This window comes from Bos grunniens, chromosome 24 (assembly GCF_055505025.1).
Source record: "Bos grunniens cultivar Pamir isolate PY7600 chromosome 24, Bosgru_T2T1.0, whole genome shotgun sequence".
NCBI classification, from domain to species: Eukaryota; Metazoa; Chordata; class Mammalia; order Artiodactyla; family Bovidae; genus Bos; species Bos grunniens.
Genome location: NC_141188.1, coordinates 22733879 through 22754591, shown reverse-complemented (window position 1 = coordinate 22754591; position 20713 = coordinate 22733879). Strand labels below are relative to the sequence as shown.

The following is a 20713-nucleotide window of genomic DNA, read 5'->3' as shown; positions in this document are numbered from 1 at the left end:
TTGATCATGGTGTATTATTTTAATGTATTATTGAATTCAGCTTCCTAATCTTTTGTTAAAGATTTTTGCATCTATGTTTATTAGGAATGTTGCCCTGTAATTTTCTTTTCTTTCTTTTCTTTTTTAAGTGTCTTTGTCAGATTTTAGTATTTTATGAATACTATATCCCCTTATATTTATCCCTTTATTATTATATAATGTCCTTCTTTGTCTTTTATTATAGGCTTTATATTAAAGTCTACTTTGTCTGAAATGAATATTGCTATTCCAACCTTCCATTCATTTCTAATTGCATGGAATATCTTTTTCCAAGTCCTCACTTTCAGTCTCTGTGTGTCTTTAGGTATGAAGACAGCCTCTTGCAGGCAGCATATAGGTGGGTCTTGTCTTTTTTATACATTCAGCCATCCTTGTCTTTCGATTGGAGCATTCAGTCCATTTACATTCACAGTGATTATTGTTAGCCATGTACTTATTGCCATCTTGCTAATTATTTTCCGGTAGTTTTGTAGCTCTTTTCTGTACTTTTCTTCTCTTGATCTCTTCCTTGGTGATTTGATGATTGTCTTTAGTGTTAGTTTTGGGTTCCTTTCTCTTTACTTTTGTGTATCTGTTAAAGGTTTTTGACTTGTGGTTACCATAAAGTTCCTAAATATTGACATATATATAAGCTGATAGTCCTTAACTTTAAGTGCATTCTAAAAGCACCATAAATCTTTACTCTACCACCACATCTTACGTTTTTGATGTCTTATTTTACATCTTTAGCTTTGAGTACCCCTTAACTACTTATTGTAGTTATAGCTGACTTTACTGCTTTTGTCATCTAACCTTCATACTGGCTTTTTGAGTGGCTAGTCCACTCCCTTTCCTATTTTTTTACCTTTACCAGGAGTTCTTTTTTTCATATATATATATATTTTTCTTTTTTCTACTATGGCATTTTCTTTTTTACTTAAAAAAGGCCCTTTAACAAATTATAGTTTAAAATACAATTTACCAAAATTAATACCAACTTACAAAAAGAAGTAGAGTATTGGAGTAGTTTTATATTTATTAATTAATTGAATTTATTATAAAAAACTCCCAGAGGAAACCTCAGCATAAGATGATTTCATTAGTAAATTCTATTAAACATTTAAGAAAGAAATAATATCAATCTTACACAAACTTTTTCAGAACACAAAGGCTAAAGGCACAGTTCCAACTTGTTTTATGAAACCAGCATAACCCTAATGCCAAAGACCTTATATGAATATAAATCAAATTAAACTATACATAAATAAATCATGAAAAACTATGGTTTAATCCCAGGAATACAAAGTTTGTTAACAATTCAAAGACCAATCAGTATAATCCACCATATCCAGGTAGTAAAGGAAAAAAAAAGACTGTCTCAATTGATGCAAAGAAAGCATCTGACAACATTCAATACCCATTCATTATGAAAAAAAAAAATGTTTGTAACCCTCAGCATATGAGGAGGAACAAAGGAGAATTTGCTTAATTTTATTGTATGTATCTGTAAAAAATTTACAACTACTTAATTCTTAATAGTAAAACACTATACATATTTTCCCTAATATTGGAAAGAAAGTACGTTTCTCTGCTCTTGCCACTTCTATTGTATTGGAGGTCTTTGTCAGTTCAATAAGGGAAGAAAAATAAACACAAAGCACATAAGCTGAAAAGGAAGAACGTATATATACACTTATTCTTGGATGGCATGATCATTTGTACAGAAAAAACTAGGAATCAACTACAAAAAACAACCCAGATCTAATTTATGAGTTTAACTCTGATTCTCAAAAACTAATGTGTGAGTTTAACTAAGTCATACTAACATACTAACAGCAAATATTGAGAAAGTGAATTTAAAAATAGTCTAATTTACAATACCATCAAAAGCATAAAATATTTGGAATAAATTTCATAAAAGACATGTAAGCCCTCTACAGTGAAAACAACTAAACATTGCAAAAATAATTTAAAGACCTAAATAAATGGAGATATAGACTACATTTATGGATTTAAATTCAATATTGCTAAGATATTAATTCTCCCCACAATGATCTTCCTACAACTCAATGTAAATAGGCTTCTTATAGAAATTGGCTGCTGCTGCTGCTAAGTCGCTTCAATCGTGTCCAACTCTGTGCGACCCCATAGATGGCAGCCCACCAGGCTCCCCCGTCCCTGGGATTCTCCAGGCAAGAACACTGGAGTGGGTTGCCATTTCCTTCTCCAATGCATGAAAGTGAAAAGTGAAAGTGAAGTCGCTCAGTCGTGTCCGACTCTTAGCGACCCCATGGACTGCAGCCCACCAGGCTCCTCCATCCATGGGATTTTCCAGGCAAGGGTACTGGAGTGGGCTGCCATTGCCTTCTCCAATAGAAATTGGCAGGACAATTCTAAAATGTATGTGGAAAAGACAAGGATTTGCAATAGACAAAGCTGGAGCACTTACACTAACTTCAGTTTATTACAAAATTATAGGAATTATGACAGTATGGTGGACTTCTCCGGTGGTACAGTGGATAAGAATCCATCTGCCAATGCAGGGGACATGGGTTCAATCCCTGGTCCAAGAAGATCCCACATGCTGCTAAGCAACTAAGCCTGTGTGCCACAACTACTGAGCCTGCCAGCTGCAGCTACTGAAGTGTGTGCACTTAGAGCCTTTACTCTGCAACAGGAGAAGCCACTGCAGTGAGAAGCCCATGAACCACAACGAAAAGTAGCCCCTGCTCATGGCAATGAGAGAAAGCCCAGGCACAGTGACAAAGACCCAGCACAGCCAAAAATTATTAAATACATACATACATAAATAAAGATAAATAAATAAGCTATGTGTTCTATTAAATAAAAAGACAGTATGGTATCTCCATAAGGGTAGACAAATAGATCCATACAATAGACTAGAAAGTCTAGAAATATACCAACAGCTAATGATCAACTGGTTTTGACAAAGGGATTAGATAAAGTCAATGCAGGAAGGCAAGTCTTTATAACAAATATTACTGAAACTACTCACACCCCTCCCTCATACTACACAAAAATTAATCTGAAATGGCTCATTGACCTAAACATCAAAATGAAATTACCAACTATTTAGAAGAAAATACAGAATATCTTATGATTTAGGGCTAGATGAGCAATAACCATGCAAAAAAACCACACAAAAATTAACAAATTAGGTTTCATCCAAATTAAAACTTCTGTTCATTAAAAGACACCATTAAGAAAACACACAGTTAAGACTTTTATTAAGAATATATAATAAACTCATACAATTTGATAACAAAAATGAAGACAATTTTTCAAGTGGACAAGATGTGAAAAGACACTTCACAATGGTAGTCATACCTATGGCCAGTAAACCCATGAAAAGTACTCAATATCATTATTCACCAGTCAAGTGAATACTGAAGCCACAAAGAGATACTACTCTACGTCCATTACAATGGTTCAAAAGTTAAAAGACTGACAGTACCAAATATTAGCAAAACTGTATAGAACTCTCATACACTCTTGATGAGAATTCAAAATGATGCAAATACCTTGGAAAAACATTTGGGCCATTCTTATAAAGTTAAACAGGCTGTTTGAATTTCTACTCTTATTTATTGCAAGAAAAGTGAAAACACTGGCTACAAAAAGACTTGTATAAGAATGTTAATCACAGCTCTATTTTTGATAGACAAAAACTGGAAACAGTCCAATGTCCATCAACAGGTGAATGAATAAACAAAGTGCAGTATAACTATAAAATGGAATATAAGCCAGCAAAAAAAGCAATAAAAGAAGTACACACTATTTCTTTCCATTAATGTGAAGTTTTAGAAAGTCATAACTAATCTATGTGAAAAGTGTGTATTATATAATTTGTATGAAATTCTGGAAAGGTAAAATTAAAATATGGTAAGAAGAAGGAGAGGGAGGGGAAGGGAAAAGGGAGGGAGAGGAAGGAAGGGCTTCCCTCATAGCTCAGTTGGTAAAGAATCTGCCTGCAGTGCAGGAGATCCTGGTTCAATTCCTGGGTTGGGAAGATCCCCTGGAGAAGGGAAGGGCTACCCACTCCAGTTTTCTGGCCTGGAGAATTCCATGGACTATAGTCCATGGACTCACAAAGAGTTGGACACGGCTGAGTGACTTTAACTTCACTTCAAGGAGAAGGAAAGCGGTGGCTTCTTTGAGGGGCAACTGACACGGAAAGATTACTTGGGGTCTAGGGGGACTCCTGGGATGCTGGAAATCTTGATAGTCTGTGGTTCATCTTCCAGGGGGCTGGAAACATTCTATATCTTGATAGGAGAATATTCATTTTAAGTTGTACATTTAAGATTTATACATTTCAACATGCCTTTAAGAATGTTTAAAATTACTATAATTGAAGGGGGTAGAGAGAGGCAGAGATGGCACAAGAATGCTGAGAATTGCTGTGTGATGGAAGTATGAAGGTTCATTATATTATGGTGATTATTTTGTATATGTTTGAGATTTTTCATGATAAAAAATTTAAATCAATAAATAAACATAAGAAACTCACTGGCAACAGTTGTCAACTCATGGCCAATCTATTTTATTTTCAACCCCCTTCAACTTCCTTTCCTTCCAGTATGATTCTGCGGCAAATCCATACTGAACCCCTGCTCTGTTGCCAGTGTCTACACTGGGGTCCGCATAAACAGCAACAGAAAGGACAGATCAAGTCCTGCTGTCAAGGTATTCAGAAAGAGGCCAGGTAACCCATGAATGAATAAAGCAATTTCAGATAGTGAGGTTACTATGACAATAGAAACCAGTAATGGCAGAGAGTGACTTGGTGGGTGGTCCAGAAGCAGCTCTTTATTGGGGTGGTCAAAGAATGCCTGAGAGAGTGATGTCTGAGACAAGATTGAATGAGGAGGAAAAGTAGCTGTGGGAAGGATCCTCATTCAAAGCCAAGGGCCTGAGTGGATCTGAGCAGCCCATGTTAAGTGATAGAGAGAAGGCTGGCATGGCAGGAGCAGTAGTGAGTCCCTGGTAGCTCAGCTGGTAAAGAATCCACCAGAAATGCAGGAGACTGGTTTGATTCCTGGGTCAGGAAGATACACTGGAGAAGGGATAGGCTACCCACTCCAGTATTCAAGGGCTTCCCTGATGGCTCAGATGGTAAAGAATCCGCCTGCAGAGACCTGGGTTTGATCCCTGGGTTGGGAAGATCCCCTGGAGGAGGGCATGGGAACCCACTCCAGTATTCTGGCCTGGAGAATCCCATGGTCAGAGGAACCTGGTGGGCTAGGTGGGCTACAGTCCATGGAGTCGCAGAGTCAGACACAACTGAGCACCTAAGCACAGCACAGGTGAGACAAGGTGAGGTCTGAGGTGGGACACTGACCAGCCACGTGGGCCCTGGAGAGGATGCCAGGAGCTTGTGTTCCAAGTGCAATGAGGAGCTTGCAGAGGACGCTCCAGGTCCCCCCAAATGATTTACAGTTTAAGAAGGTCACTTTGCCCAGTGAAGAATGGACTGGGAGAAAGGAAGCAGGAAAAGAATGTTGGGGGCCAAGGTAGGGGTGCAAGCAAAAGAAGAGAGGGTGGCCAAGGTGTGGGGAGAAGTGTGTAGTATTGGGATTTGTGAAGTGTGGGGAGCCCTATAGTGGGTGGGAAGAGGAAGCAGGTTCTTGGTGGGGCTGAGAAGGAAGGAGACTGGGCGGGAGGGCCGGTTGTGGGGGGAAGGCAAGGGTGCCTTCTGGGCCCCATGACACCTGAGAAGACAAGTTGTGATGCAAGCAAAGGTCCTGCCTGAAGGATTGGGATATAGGAGTGCAGTGCTCAGAGCAGACAGAAGAGGGACAGCTGAAAGAAAGTGCAATGGGGGCCAGAAGAATGCGCGCACGTGCACATATGGCACAGTTCTCCTCTTCTGCTTTACTGGCTGGTGAAAGAGACGAAGGGACACTGACCCAGGGGAGGGGTTGGATCACTGGGTCAGGAAGATCCCCTAGAGAAGGGAATGGCAACCCACTCCAGTACTCTTACCTGGAGAACCCTACAGACAGAGGAGCCTGAAGGGCTATAGTCCCTGGAGTTGCAGAGTCGGACACCACTGAGCGACCAAGCACGGAGCATTAAACAGATAAGAGAATCTAGAAGTAGCTGCAACTTTATTTTTAAAAACTTATACAGAGAAACTGTCATTTCACCTATGCCATGGGGTTGTGAAGATTACATGAGTTGACATAAATAAGATGCTTTAAAAAGTGCCTGGCACATATTCAGTGTTCACTGCATATTTTTTAAGCTTCAATTCCAGAAGAAAAAGACTAGTGAGGAATCTTTGCATATCTGGGATCTTTGTCCATCTGGAAAAAAATTCAGTTAGATGCTCTACCTCATACTTAAGTGAAAATATATCTCATATGGATTAAAGATGTACATGGAAGAAATCAAGCTAGACAAGTATGAGAAAAACATTTGGATGAATAGTCAGTTGTCTAGCTTCAGCATAATAAAGTAACCAAAACAAGACCAGGAGCTGAATGTGGCTCAGATCATGAACTCCTTATTGCCAAATTCAGACTGAAATTGAAGAAAGTAGGGAAAACCACTAGACCATTCAGGTATGACCTAAATCAAATCCCTTATAATTATACAGTGGAAGTGAGAAATAGATTTAAGGGCCTAGATCTGATAGATAGAGTGCCTGATGAACTATGGAATGAGGTTCATGACATTGTACAGGAGACAGGGATCAAGACCATCCCCATGGAAAAGAAATGCAAAAAAGCAAAATGGCTGTCTGAGGAAGCCTTAGAAATAGCTGTGAAAAGAAGAGAAGCGAAAAGCAAAGGAGAAAAGGAAAGATATAAACATCTGAATGCAGAGTTCCAAAGAAAAGCAAGAAGAGATAAGAAAGCCTTCCTCAGCGATCAATGCAAAGAAATAGAGGAAAACAACAGAATGGGAAAGACTAGAGATCTCTTGAAGAAAATTAGAGATACCAAGGGGACATTTCATGCAAAGATGAGCTCAATAAAGGACAGAAAGAGTATGGACCTAACAGAAGCAGAAGATATTAAGAAGAGGTGGCAAGAATACACAGAAGAACTGTACAAAAAACATCTTCACGACCCAGATAATCACGATGGTGTGATCACTCACCTAGAGCCAGACATTCTGGAATGTGAAGTCAAGTGGGCCTTAGAAAGCATCACTATGAACAAAGCTAGTGGAGGTGATGGAATTCCAGTTGAGCTATTTCTAATCCTAAAAGATGATGCTGTGAAAGTGCTGCACTCAAATGCCAGCAAATTTGGAAAACTCAGCAGTGGCCACAGGACTGGAAAAGGTCAGTATTCATTCCAATCTCAAAGAAAGGCAATGCCAAAGAATGTTCAAACTACTGCACAATTGCACTCATCTCACATACTAGTAAAGTAATACTCAAAAATCTCTAAGCCAGGCTTCAGCAATACGTGAACCGTGAACTTCCTGATGTTCAAGCTGGTTTTCGAAAAGGCAGAAGAACCAGAGATCAAATTGCCAACATCTGCTGGATCATTGAAAAAGCAAGAGAGTTCCAGAAAAACATCTATTTCTGCTTTATTGACTATGCCAGAGCCTTTGACTGTGTGGATCACAATAAACTGGAAAATTCTTCAAGAGATGGGAATACCAGACCACCTGACCTGCCTCTTGAGAAATCGGTATGCAGGTCAGGAAGCAACAGTTAGAACTGGACATGGAACAACAGACTGGTTCCAAATAGGAAAAGGAGTACGTCAAGGCTGTATATTGTCACCCTGCTTATTTAACTTATATGAAGAGTACATCATGAGAAATGCTGGACTGGAAGAAACACAAGCTGGAATCAAGATTTCCAGGGGAAATATCAATAACCTCAGATATGCAGATGACACCACTCTTATGGCAGAAAGTGAAGAGGAACTCAAAAGCCTCTTGATGAAAGTGAAAGTGAAAAGTGAAAAAGTTGGCTTAAAGCTCAACATTCAGAAAACGAAGATCATGGCATCCAGTCCCATCACTTCATGGGAAATAGATGGGGAAACAGTGGAAACAGTGTCAGACTTTATCTTTTTGGGCTCCAAAGTCACTGCAGATGGTGACTGCAGCCATGAAATTAAAAGACGCTTACTCCTTGGAAGGAAAGTTATGACCAACCTAGATAGCATATTCAAAAGCAGAGACATTACTTTGCCAACAAAGGTTCATCTAGTCAAGGCTATGGTTTTTCCTGTGGTCATGTATGGATGTGAGAGTTGGACTGTGAAGAAAGCTGAACGCTGAAGAATTGATGCTTTTGAACTGTGGTGTTGGAGAAGACTCTTGAGAGTCCCTTGGACTGCAAGGAGATCCAACCAGTGCATTGTGAAGGAGATCAGCCCTGGGATTTCTTTGGAAGGAATGATGCTGAAGCTGAAACTCTAGTACTTTGGCCACCTCATGCGAAGAGTTGACTCATTGGAAAAGACTCTGATGCTGGGAGGGATTGGGGGCAGGAGGAGAAGGGGATGACAGAAGAGGAGATGGCTGGATGGCATCACTGACTCGATGGATGTGGTCTGAGTGAACTCTGGGAGTTGGTGATGGACAGGGAGGCCTGGGGTGCTGTGATTCGTGGATTCGCAAAGTCGGACACAACTGAGCGACTGAACTGAACTGAATTGAATACATACTGTTGGAGAAGGAAATGGCAACTCACTCCAGTATTCTTGCCTGGAGAATCCCATGGACAGAGGAACCTATCAAGCTACAGTCCATGGGGTCGTAGAGAGTCAGACACGACTGAGCGACTTCACTTTCACTTTCACTTTAAAGCTATATAGAAAACCCAGACTGACTCATGAAGAGTCGAACCACATATAAAATCTTGGGGGGCAAAATGCTATAAACCTTTCAAGGATAAAAGTTAAGTAAGGAGCTGGATATTGCACGTGCAGATGGCATCACCTGGAATTTGAGAAGCTGCACGAGGGTATTGGAGCCCTGACAATAGGCAAGAACAAACTAAGAGGGGAGAATTCCAGGAATGTATTCCACATAGCCAGCCAAAAAAAGCTTTAAGGTTAAAAATAAAGCAAAGCCTGTTACCACTAACCTTAAGAAGATAAACATTGTGAATGATGAAAAAGTTAACAGAGTGAATAAAGCTTTTATAGATATACAAAAGGAACTGGCAAACTTCTCAAAAGGCCTTTCCCTTGAACCCCTGCAGAAACAACTGATATCTCAGCAGTGTCATGAAAACGTACCAGTTAATGTTGATGAAGCTACAAGATTAATGGCTCACTTGTAATACACTGATGATGCATCAAATTCCCCCAAAAGACCAATAAATTTAATCTTTTATATAAGAAAAAAAAAGTTAAGTAAGGAAACATTGCATCATAAATGACAAGCAGAGGCTGAATTTCACCAAAATACAAAGATTCCCAGAAATTGATAAACAACTCAATGAAGATTACTTTTCACAAAAGAAAATGCAAACCATCAAGAAATAAATGAAAAGAGGCTTTATCTCAGTGGTATTTAAGTAAGCTAATGACCTTCACCTTTTCACCTATCCAATTTGACCCAGCTTTCTCAGATATTGATGCTGGGAGTGTGAATTGCTACAACCTCTCTTGGATGATCTGCTGCTGCTGCTGCTAAGTCGCTTCAGTCGTGTCCGACTTTGTGCGACCCCATAGACGGCAGCCCACGAGGCTCCCCGGTCCCTGAGATTCTCCAGGCAAGAACACTGGAGTGGGTTGCCATTGCCTTCTCCAATGCAGGAAAGTAAAAAGTGAAAGCGAAGTCACTGAGTCTTGTCCGACTCTTAGGGACCCCATGGACTGCGGCCCACCAGGCTCCTCCATCCATGGGATTTTCCAGGCAAGAGTACTGGAGTGGGGTACCATTGCTAGGGAATTAAAATATGGATATCATTCCACTCAGTAATTTCTCTTTTAGGAATTCAGACAAAAGAAATAAAAAGCATTAGCATATACAAAATGGCAACCCACTGAATGTTCATTGGAAGGACTGATGCTGAAGTTGCAATATTGTGGCCATCTGATATGAACAGCCAACTCATCGGAAAAGACCTTGATGTTGGGAAAGACTGAAGGCAGGAGGAGAAGGGGATGCAAGAGGATGAGATGGTTGGATGGTATCAACGACTCAATGGACATGAACTTGGGCAAACTCTGGGAGATGGTGAAGGACAGGGAGCCCTGGTGTGCTGCAGTCCATGGGGTTGCAAAGAGTCGGACATGACTTGGTGACAACATATATAAACTTCAATTCAGTTCAGTTCAGTCGCTCAGTCGTGTCCAACTCTCTGCGACCCCATGAATCGCAGCACGCCAGGCCTCCCTGTCTATCACCATCTCCTGGAGTTCACTCAAACTCACATTTATCACTCATCAGCCATGCATCCTCGGGCAAACAACTTACCCTTTCACTGCCTCAGTTTCTTTATTCACTGAATGGTATGGTATGGCATGGCATGCTCAGTCGTGTCTGACTCTTTTCGATCCCATGGACTGTAGCCCTCCAGGCTCCTCTGAGTCGGTGATGCCATCCAGCCATCTCATCCTCTGTCATCCCCTTTTCCTCCTGACCCGAATCCCTCCCAGCATCAGAGTCTTTTCCAATGAGTCAACTCTTTGCATGAGGTGGCCAAAGTACTGGAGTCTCAGCTTTAGCATCATTCCTTCCAAAGAACACCCAGGGCTGATCTCCTTTAGAATGGACTGGTTGGATCTCCTTGCAGTCCAAGGGACTCTCACTACTCAGCTATAAAAAGGAATGAAGTTCTGATATATAATACAAAGTGCATGAACCTCAAAAACACTATATTAAATGGAAGAAGCCTCACCTGAAAGACCCCATGTATGATTCCATTTACTTGAGGTTGGTGGCTCAGTGGTAAAGAATCTGCCTGCTAATGTAGGGGACATGAGTTCCATCCCTGGAGTGGAAAGATCCTACATGCTGTGGAACAACCAAGCTCCAGCACCACAATTACTGAGCTCACCTGCCTCACCTACTGAAGCGGGCAGAACCTAGAGCCCAAACTTGGCAACAAGAGAAGTCACCGCAACGAGAAGCAAACGCATGGGAACTACAGAGTAGCACCCTCCACTTCCCCACTCCCTGCAACTAGAGAAAAGCGTATGCAGCAATGAGGACCCAGCACAGCGAAAATAAAAACAAATTTTAAAAAGCGTTATCAGCGGTTGCCAGGGGCCGGGAGGGAGGGGACAATGCGGAGTAACTCCTAGTGGCGTATGAGGTTTCCCCTACGCTGATACAACTGTTTCCAAACTAGTAACAGTGCAACATTGCAATTGTACTACACATCACTGAGCTGTGTAGTTAGCCTTAAAATGGCTAACGAGTTAGGTGAATTTCACTTCAATTAAAAACAGAAAAAATAATGATAAAGATAAGCTCGTTAGCGCCCCTGCCAAGAGCAGGCTGAACTGGAGACCCCAGCGTTCCCCTTGTTGGCCCCGCGTCCGCCCGCCGCGGCCCAGGCCAGGATCCGGGCTCCCAAGTCTAGAGGCGACGGTGCTGGAGGCGGGCGCATCCTCAGCTCCCGACACTGCCAACCCAGCCCAGTCAAGCTACTCCGCTCAGGCTCCCCTGTGATGTGATCCTCAGACTGAAAAATCTGCCTGCAATTCAGGAGACTCAGGTTCGATCCCTGTGTCGGGAAGATCCCCTGGAGAAGGGAATGGCAACCCATTGCATGGACAGAGGAGCCTGGTGGGCTACTGTCCATAGTCTCTCAAAGAGTGGGACGCGACTGAGCGATTAACACTTTCACTTGACTCCCAGCCCGCGGGGACCAGGCGGAACCCAGGGGCGGAGCCAACGGCTGCGGAAGGGTCGGCCCCTGGAACCCCGCCCGGACGCGGAGGGGCCGGAACCCTTCAGCCGAGGGTGCCTGGCTCCGGAGGACGGTAGGAACCGGACGTCAAAGTACGCCGCTTTAGGAAACCGGCTTCCGGAGTCTCCTTTTTGCAACCGGGTCTTTGCGGCGTGGGATATCGGCGGGGATGAGGCAGAAGCACTATCTTGAGGCCGCGGCGTGGAAACTACAAGATAGCTGCCCGGGCCAGGCCCGCTACCTTCTGTAAGAGAGGAGGGAGGGGAAGCGGGAGGCGAGCGGCAGGCGGGTGTGTCCCGTCCCTTACGAGTGTCTCTCTCTTTTGCAGCTGGGCCTACAGTTCGTCACACGGTAAGGAGGACGCCCGTTGGTTGTGGGTCGGGCTCTAGTGGCTCCGCTCCCTCCCTTCCGCACAACGAACCAGATGATCCAGAGAAATCTGATAGACCCACAGCCATTATAAACCCCCCTCCAGAGGCTTCTCAGTTCCGTAAAAAAAAAAAAAAAAAAGCCTTAACCTGCCTTACCTTGCCTGACCTTTTATTGGCATTTGACACAATTGATCAATCTACTCGAAATAGTTTCTTCACTTGGCTTTCAGATCATCACCGAGTTCAACTCCTGCCTCTTTAGCCAGTACTTCTTGATCTGCTTTATTGGCGCCTCCTTCGCCACCCTCCAAATGATGGAGTGTCCCAGGACTCAGCCCTTGGACGTCTTTTCTACCTACGCCCAGTTCCTTTATGACAGTTTTTCATGCAGTCTTACGGGTTTTAAATTCTTCATACTGAGGACTTCCAAACTTATATCCCAGTTCAGACTACTCCTCTGAATCCTAGACTCATCCAGATGCCTTGACAACTTTTTTTGAATGTCACATTAGGCGAAAACTCGAACTTTATCCCCCAACACGACAACCCCCCTTCCCCAGTTCTTCCCATTTTAGTAACCAGTAACCCCATCCTTAAGATTCATTCAGCCCAAAAACCTAGGAGTCACTCTTGTCTCACTAACAGCCTTCCTCCCCAGGACAATATGCCAGCAAATCCTGTTGGCTTTAAAATGTATCCAACATCTAGCCACCTCTTTCCACATCCCTCTTACCACCCTGTCCAAGCCATCAGTTTCTCTCCTGGATTATTGCCAACAGCTCCCATGCATCTCTACAGTCCAGGCTCAATCCAGCAGTCAATGTGAGCCTAACAGAAACCTAAGCTAGATTCATGTCAGTTCTCTGCTACAAACTCTGAAATGACTGTCCACCTCAGTAAAAGTGAAGATCTTTATGAGCCCACAGGTGTACCAATGTCATAGGTCTGCATTACCTCTTTGAGCTGCTCTCCCTTTTTTTCACTAAACTTCAACCATGTCAGGCCCCATGTTGTGTCATGGCCTTTGCAACTGCCCTTCCAGTACCTGGAAGTCTTACCTCACCTAAGTCTTACCTTACCTACTTGGATTCCTTCCTCATTTCCTTCTGGTCTCTTGAAAATGTCACCCCACGAAGCCTTCCCTATTTAAGAAAATAGCAGCTATATCAGCAATCCACATTCTCCTTTCCAGTCTTTCTTTTTTCTCCCCAGCACTTAACATTTGGCATTGTGTACATTGTTTCTCTCCATGAATTGTGCTCTGTTCAACGTGGTATCTCCCACAACCAGTGCTTGGCACGTAACAGTCTCTCAGTGTGAATGAATTTTACACTTTTCAGAGCTAAGTTACAAGCATGGACCTTAGCTTTTCAATAGTGCTATTCCTAGCACTTAACACAGGACTTACCCTTAAATATTTATACAGATGGTGTGCCCACCTTCCTTTTCAGCAACATCACCTTCACACTTCATCTTTCCCTAAATAACCATGCTTGCTTTTTCACTGTACTTGTACCCAAAAAGCCCTTTACCAATATTAGATGCCTTTTCCAAATACAGGTAAGAGTTTATAGTCATCTACAATGACCTTTGTCAAGCCTCTTTGAAATGTTTCTAGCTAGTCTATATAGAGTTTAATAATTTTCAGGGCATTTTAATCATACTCTGTTACAGTTCTTACCAGTCTTACCTTCATTTCCCTAGGGCTCCCCAAGAACATGAATTCTATAAAGATAGCAACTCCTTTGCTTCCATATTTATGTCTCCAGCCTAGCATGGTAGATGGTCAGTGAATGCTTTCTTGATTGCATAAAGGGCCTGGGGCAAGTCTGTTGTCCCGTTAACCTTGTACTGCAGACAACGCCCAGCTCACAAAAGTGTGCTGATTGTTTAAAAAAGAAAAGTCCCAATATTGTTATTTCATGATAAATGTGTTTGTAAAATTTGTGAGACTTACAGCCTTTTTTTACTTGGTAGCAATAATGAACAAAGAGTAAAGCGTGGCTCAGTTCAGCCGCTCAGTTGTGTCTGACTCTGCAACCCCATGGACTGCAGCACACCAGGCTTCCCTGTCCATCACCAGCTCCCGGAGCTTGCTCAAACTCATGTCCATTGAGTCAGTGATGCCATCCAATCATCTCATTCTTTGTTGTCCCCTTCTTTCCTCTTCACATCTTACTGCTGAGTACAATTACTTTCACATCAGCATCAGGGTCTTTTCAAATGAGTCAGTTCTTTACATCAGGTGGCCAAAGTTTTGGAGTTTCAGCTTCAGCATCAGTCTTTTCAGTGAATATTCATGATTGATTTCCTTTACGATTGACTGGTTTAATCTCCTTGCAGTCCAAGGGACTCTCAGGAGTCTTCTCCAACACTATAGTTCAAAAGTATCAATTCTTCGACACTCAGCTTTCTTTATAGTCCAACTCTCATATCCATACATGACTACTGGAAATACCAGACGGACCTCTGTTGGCAAAGTAACATCTGCTTTTTAATATGCTGTCTAGGTTGGTCAGATTTTCTTCCAAGGAGCAAGCATCTTTTAATTTCATGGCTGCAGTCACCATTTGCAGTGATTTTAGAGCCTCAAAAAATAAAGTCTGTCACTGTTTCCCCATCTATTTACCATGAAGTGATGGGGCTGGATGCCATGATCGTAGTTTTCTGAATGTTGAGTTTTAAGCCAGCTTTCTCACTCTCTTCTTTCATCAAGAGACTCTTTAGTTCTTGTTTGCTTTTTGCCATAAAGGTGGTATCATCTGCGTAACTGAGGTTATTGATATTTCTCCTGGCAATCTTGACTCCAGCTTGTGCTTTATCCAGCCTGGCATTTTGCATGATGTGAAAAAGGGTGGGGACTTAACCTATCTGTTGCTAAAAAGAGTGACTCGATAAGAACTATAGTGTTTTGTAAAATAAATTATTGCCAATTTATCTTTGTAGATTCTTATATTTTGAGTTTTGCTTAAGGAAAATTTGTATTTGCTCATATTAAATAATATACTCTCTTGCATCTATAATATTGATAGTTTGTGGTAACAGAATACTCTGATTTGCTGACTTTTGGGTTTTACTTGTATAATTTTAGATGATAAAAGCACTTTTGAAGGAACATGTCCATACTGTTGCCAGTTGCTTGTTCAGGATAAATCTCGAGTGCGCCTCAAACCCAAGCCCAAACTGACACCCAAAATACAGAAACTTCTGAATCGAGAAGCAAGAAATTATACACTCAGTTTTAAAGAAGCAAAAATTCTGAAAAAGTACAGAGACTCCAAAAGTGTGCTGGTAAGATTTCAATTCCATTCTGTATAAATAAACTAGAGTTTTCTTTCACTTAACGATAAGGTTAAGAATTAGCCTGAATATAACTCAGAGGTTTGTAGTAGTATATTTAGATTGTCAAAATATATACATAAGATTTTTTTTCTAGTGATTACTGTTTCATCAAGAGTGCAGCTTAGTTTTGTTTTTCAGTGTTACCTAAAACCAGACATCATGAACTCTCAATGCCCAGATCTTACCGTTGAGCACAATTATTTTCACAAATTTGAGGATTTCTTGAGCTCACCAGTGTGAAGTCATCCGAACTGCATTTATCACTAAATATTTTCAGCTAATGGTCCTTTTCTTCAGACACAGTAAACTGTATTAGGCATACATAAGGAAAGAGCGTAAAGTATTAGGTACCAGTGTCATTTCTTCAGTCACCCCCTCCATGTCACAGTATGTATTTATATCCAACAAAGATAAGTGTGTCTTACGTTCATTCATCAAACATTTATTGAGAATCTTACATTAGGCCAAACAGTGTTATATATTGGAGATGTAAAGTGGAATAAAACAACCAAATTAAATTACTTATGGTTTACCATGTAGCGACCAGTATTAGATACACTTTATGTGCATGTTCTGTGTTAAACATTTACCAACTATTCCAGTTTACCAACTATTCCAGTGCCTGGTTATTACTAGGCACTGTGCTGGGCACGGTGGACACTATGACAGATTAGGTCTGGCCTCAGACTACAGTCAGTAACAACTTGGATTGGAACTGCCATATTTAGGAGTTTACCGTTGTTGGACAGGTAAGTGCATTTTCATAAAGCAACTTAAACCTTTGTGAATGCATTTTTACCTGCTCATGAACATCAGAGTACTTCTCGTAAACTAGTTTGTTAATTTTGTTGAGGCCTGGGCCGAATCTGGTGCCTTGTGAGTCAGATGGGTAGAAGAAGAGCATTTAGCTATAAAATGGACCATGTCTTGAACAATGAATCCTGAAAAGAAAGTCAACCTCTATTCCTAATGAAGTGAAGAAGGATGAGAATGTGAGAATTCATATGCCTGGTTTTATAAATTACTTTAGACTTGTATTTATATATAGATTCACTAAGGGTCTGAAGGAGTCAATTATTTTCAGTGATGTTTTGCCATATTTTATTGGGAAAAGGCTTGAAATTTTTCTGGGGAAAAAAAAAAAGTTATAAAATGTTGTAAAGGTATAAATGCCCAGATATTAAAAGGTGTCTTACATATAAGAATTTAATGAATATACAGTTTATTGGATTAAATTATAAGGAGAAATAAGACTCACTGTTTCTTCTTTTTGTGGCAGTTGATTACTTGTAAAACGTGCAACAGAACAGTTAAACATCATGGAAAAAGCAGAAGCTTTCTGTCAGCACTGAAGAGCAATCCTACCACTCCTACGAGTAAACTCAGCCTGAAGACACCAGAGAGGAAGACTCCAAGTTCTGCAAACCTAAATCACATGTCTGGTTCCAAAGGCAAGAGCCCAGCATTGATTTTCAGGTATGTTAATCCATTAAGCTATATAAATGGCCATTGCTAACCCCTGAGTTCTAACTCCTCTGTTTAATAAACACTCCCTGAAATTGCCATGCAGTTGAGGAAGTCATCACTGCACTGACTTCAGGTGTGTTCCTCTACATCCAACCTCTCCCTGGGCCCGTTCCCAACTGCCTTTAAATATATCCACTTCCCACTCCTGCATGTCCCAGAGGTAACCACTCAAACCTGCCCATCCTCCTAAGCTTCCTTAATCTATAAATGAACATGCCCTTCTAGACAGTCTGACATGACATGGTCGGTGTAGTTGACAGTCCTGCTCCCTCTGTCCTGGCCCAGTTAGTCACCAGTTTCTATCCATCCTGCCTCCAAGGTGTTTGCAACTGTCCTCTCCTTTTTCTCCACGCTGCTGCTGTCTGTTCAGGTCATTATTCATCCTTTGCCAGGATTACTACAATAATTCCCTGAGTCTTCCTGCTTCTAGTTTCAAACCCTTCTAGTCCAATATTTATTAAAAAACACAGAAAAAAAAAAAAATAAAAAACACAGTTCTGATTAGAAGCCTGGGGTACCTCACTCTGTACATAGGAAAGACACTGGCATGGGTTTCCAGCCCCCACTAGCTGGCACCAATCTGTCTGCCTATCACTTGCCTTAATTCATCCTTTGTGTCACCAAGACAACCAGTCAGGCTTGACTTTCCTGCTCTAAACCTTTATTTTTTGCGGTTTCCCCTGTCAGAAACTCAACAGAATAGGGATTTGTGAAATGATGTGAAGTTAACTATGTGACTGGGTACATGTTTTATTTTCAGTAATCCTCAATACTCTATTTATTATGCTCATTAACAAATTTAACTCTGTAGTAACTGTGAAAGGAATTTTTAAACATTTTTGTTACAAAAGAGTCTGGTAGCTTCTTGAAATTAAATAACAAAATTCAGCAAAGACTAGATTATTTCTGCTTATTGAGGTTTTTATATGAGGATTGACATTTAAAATTTCAAGTTAGTTTTCTCTGTATTCCTGATTATTTGGGTGTTTGATATGATAGGAATTCATCGTGAAAGTTTCTACTTACAGGATATATGCAGATAAAAGAAAATTTGGAATATTTAAAATAATTCACTTGCATTTAGACCAGACTGCTTGTTAGGTATATGCAGGAAAGAGAAAGTTGTATCATGTTTATCATGGTTGGGGAGTCAGAAAAGGGATGAGATTGACAAACCCCAAATATTGTTTGGGGGTTGAACACAGTTGGCGAGAATGAAGTGGAAGGAGGCATAAATACACACATACCAGATGGGGAATCGTTTATTCAGTGGATATTTATAGAGAGCACCCTCTGTGCTTGGTTCTGTTAAAAAGCACTGGAATATACAGTTCAGTTCAGTTCAGTTGCTCAGTCGTGTCCAACTCTTTGCGACCCCATGAATCGAAGCACGCCAGGCCTCCCTGTCCATCACCAACTCCCGGAGTTCACGCAAACTCAACGTCCATCGAGTCGGTGATGCCATCTAGCCATCTCATCCTCTGTCGTCCCCTTCTCCTCCTGCCCCCAATCCCTCCCAGCATCAGAGTCTTTTCCAATGAGTCAACTCTTTGCATGAGGTGGCCAAAGTACTGGAGTTTCAGCTTTAGCATCGTTCCTTCCAAAGAACACCCAGGACTGATCTCCTTTAGAATGGACTGGTTGGATCTCCTTGCAGTCCACGGAACTCTCAAGAGTCTTCTCCAACACCACAGTTCAAAAGCATCAATTCTTCAGCGCTCAGCTTTCTTCACAGTCCACCTCTCACATCCATACATGCTGCTGCTGCTATTGCTGCTAAGTCGCTTCAGTCGTGTCTGACTCTGTGCGACCCCATAGACAGCGGCCCGCCAGGCTCCTCCGTCCATGGGATTTTCCAGGCAAGAGTACTGGAGTGGGGTGCCATTGCCTTCTCCGCATCCATACATGACCACTGGGAAAACCATAGCCTTGACTAGATGGACCTTTGTTGGCAAAGTAATGTCTCTGCTTTTGAATATGCTATCTAGGTTGGTCATAACTTTCCTCCCAAGGAGTAAGCGTCTTTTAATTTCATGGCTGCAGTCACCATCTGCAGTGATTTTGGAGCCCCAAAAAATAAAGTCTGACACTGTTTCCACTGTTTCCCCATCTATTTCCCATGAAGAGATGGGACCAGATGCCATGATCTTCATTTTGCCCTCTAGAGCTCACCTTGTGTAAGGGTGAAAATACAACAGAATGGTACCTGTATGCATAGGTTGAGATTCTTCACTTTTGAGAAAGGAAGTGGTCTTGAGCTGTGAACTAAAAAATGTTTTTGCAGTCCTTGCTTAGAATTATCATGAATTTTGATGTCAGTCTTACAAGGAACTCAGTCCTAATGAGACTTTGCCTTTAGCTTTCTCTTTCAGGTATGAAAGAAGCTTCTAGACATACCCCTTATACCTCCTAAATGTTGCCATTAGCTTGTTTAGTGAGGAGATTTTTTTTTTTTTTTAACAAACTGCGAATGACTTTGCTGGGTACAGCTACTGCTCATGTATGGCCATAATTATTACAGAAGAGCAGAAAATGATTATAGTAGTAGGTATCTAAGCTTGGTAGGAGGAACTGTTGCCTGTCTGTATATCTAAGTGTGGCTTTATGTTTCTTTTCAGAACGCCTACATCTGGACAGTCAACATCCATTTGTTCCTCAAAGAATGCGAGCAAAACAAAGAAACACTTCTCTCAACTGAAAATGTTGCTTAGTCAGAGTGAATCCAAAAAGAATCCAAAGATGGACTTTAGAAATTTCTTATCTTCTTTGTAAAAGATGGACTATGAAAATAAATGTTTAATGCAATTTCTGAAACTAAAGTTAGAAAAACTGCTTTTTAAAAAAGTTACTTATTCTTAAAATAAATGGAAACTCAGGTCCAAGAGCAAACTTTTTTTGGCATTCTTCAGTGTTTATGGAGAAAATACCTCCTTGGAATGAAAAACTGAACCCTGCCTGCCTCACAGGGTGATTGCGAGCATCAGAAATATATGAAAGGTAAGTAGTAAAGATTAATATGGACAGTGAGTGGTTATATTATGATTTTCTCCTCCCTTAAGTTTTCATTATTAATGTCCTTTTTTTTCATAAGGAAATTGAGGCCTTTATAAGAGGTCTACTTACTCCTTTCTAGCTGTCTGTGGCTTTACTGTTAATTCAGAAAAAGTGTACACTATAATGTTTCACTGTAAGTGGCATTTCATTTGCTCTGGTGAATACCTACTTTTAGGTCTAAAATTTACATTGGAACATAACACAGTAACCATCTTAGCTTAGCTAAGATAGCTGTCTTAGTTTAGCTATCTTAAGTATTTCCTGGAGCATAGATATGCTTTTTTTAAATGATAGGCTAGGATTATATTCAACCTGTGTTTTAAAAGCTCTTTAAGTAATTTACTTTATAATCTGTTTCCAAGCCTCTTTGCTACTTAAAAGTTTAAAACTTAAATTTCTTAAGAACATACAGTGAAGAAAGGACAGTGTCTTCAGTAAATCGTACTAGGAAAACTGAACAGCCACATGGAAAGAAAGGAAACTACCACTATCTCACACCATACATAAAAATTAAAATTAACTCATAGTGAATTAA

General features: G+C 41.1%; 1 protein-coding gene and 1 pseudogene across 1 annotated transcript; both read left to right on the top strand.

Moving 5' to 3' along the window:
• Nucleotides 1-6415: 6415 nt before the first annotated feature.
• LOC147345932 (ribosomal biogenesis factor pseudogene) lies at nt 6416-9301 on the top strand (annotated as a pseudogene).
• Nucleotides 9302-12025: 2724 nt separating this feature from the next.
• RMP24 (ribonuclease MRP subunit p24) lies at nt 12026-20013 on the top strand. The gene is made up of 5 exons (XM_086372738.1): nt 12026-12130; nt 12213-12235; nt 15347-15546; nt 16877-17073; nt 19743-20013. The coding sequence occupies exons 1-5, from the start codon at nt 12054-12056 to the stop codon at nt 19894-19896; spliced, it is 651 nt and encodes a 216-aa protein (XP_086228864.1). The 5' UTR covers nt 12026-12053; the 3' UTR covers nt 19897-20013.
• Nucleotides 20014-20713: the final 700 nt, after the last annotated feature.

Coding starts and splice junctions, on each gene's coding strand:
- RMP24 (XM_086372738.1), top strand. CDS start 12,054: ATGAGGCAGAAGCACTATCTTGAGGCCGCGGCGTGGAAACTACAAGAT. Junction 15,547..16,876: donor GAGACTCCAAAAGTGTGCTG/GTAAGATTTCAA, acceptor TTTTTGTGGCAG/TTGATTACTTGTAAAACGTG. Junction 17,074..19,742: donor AGCCCAGCATTGATTTTCAG/GTATGTTAATCC, acceptor GTTTCTTTTCAG/AACGCCTACATCTGGACAGT.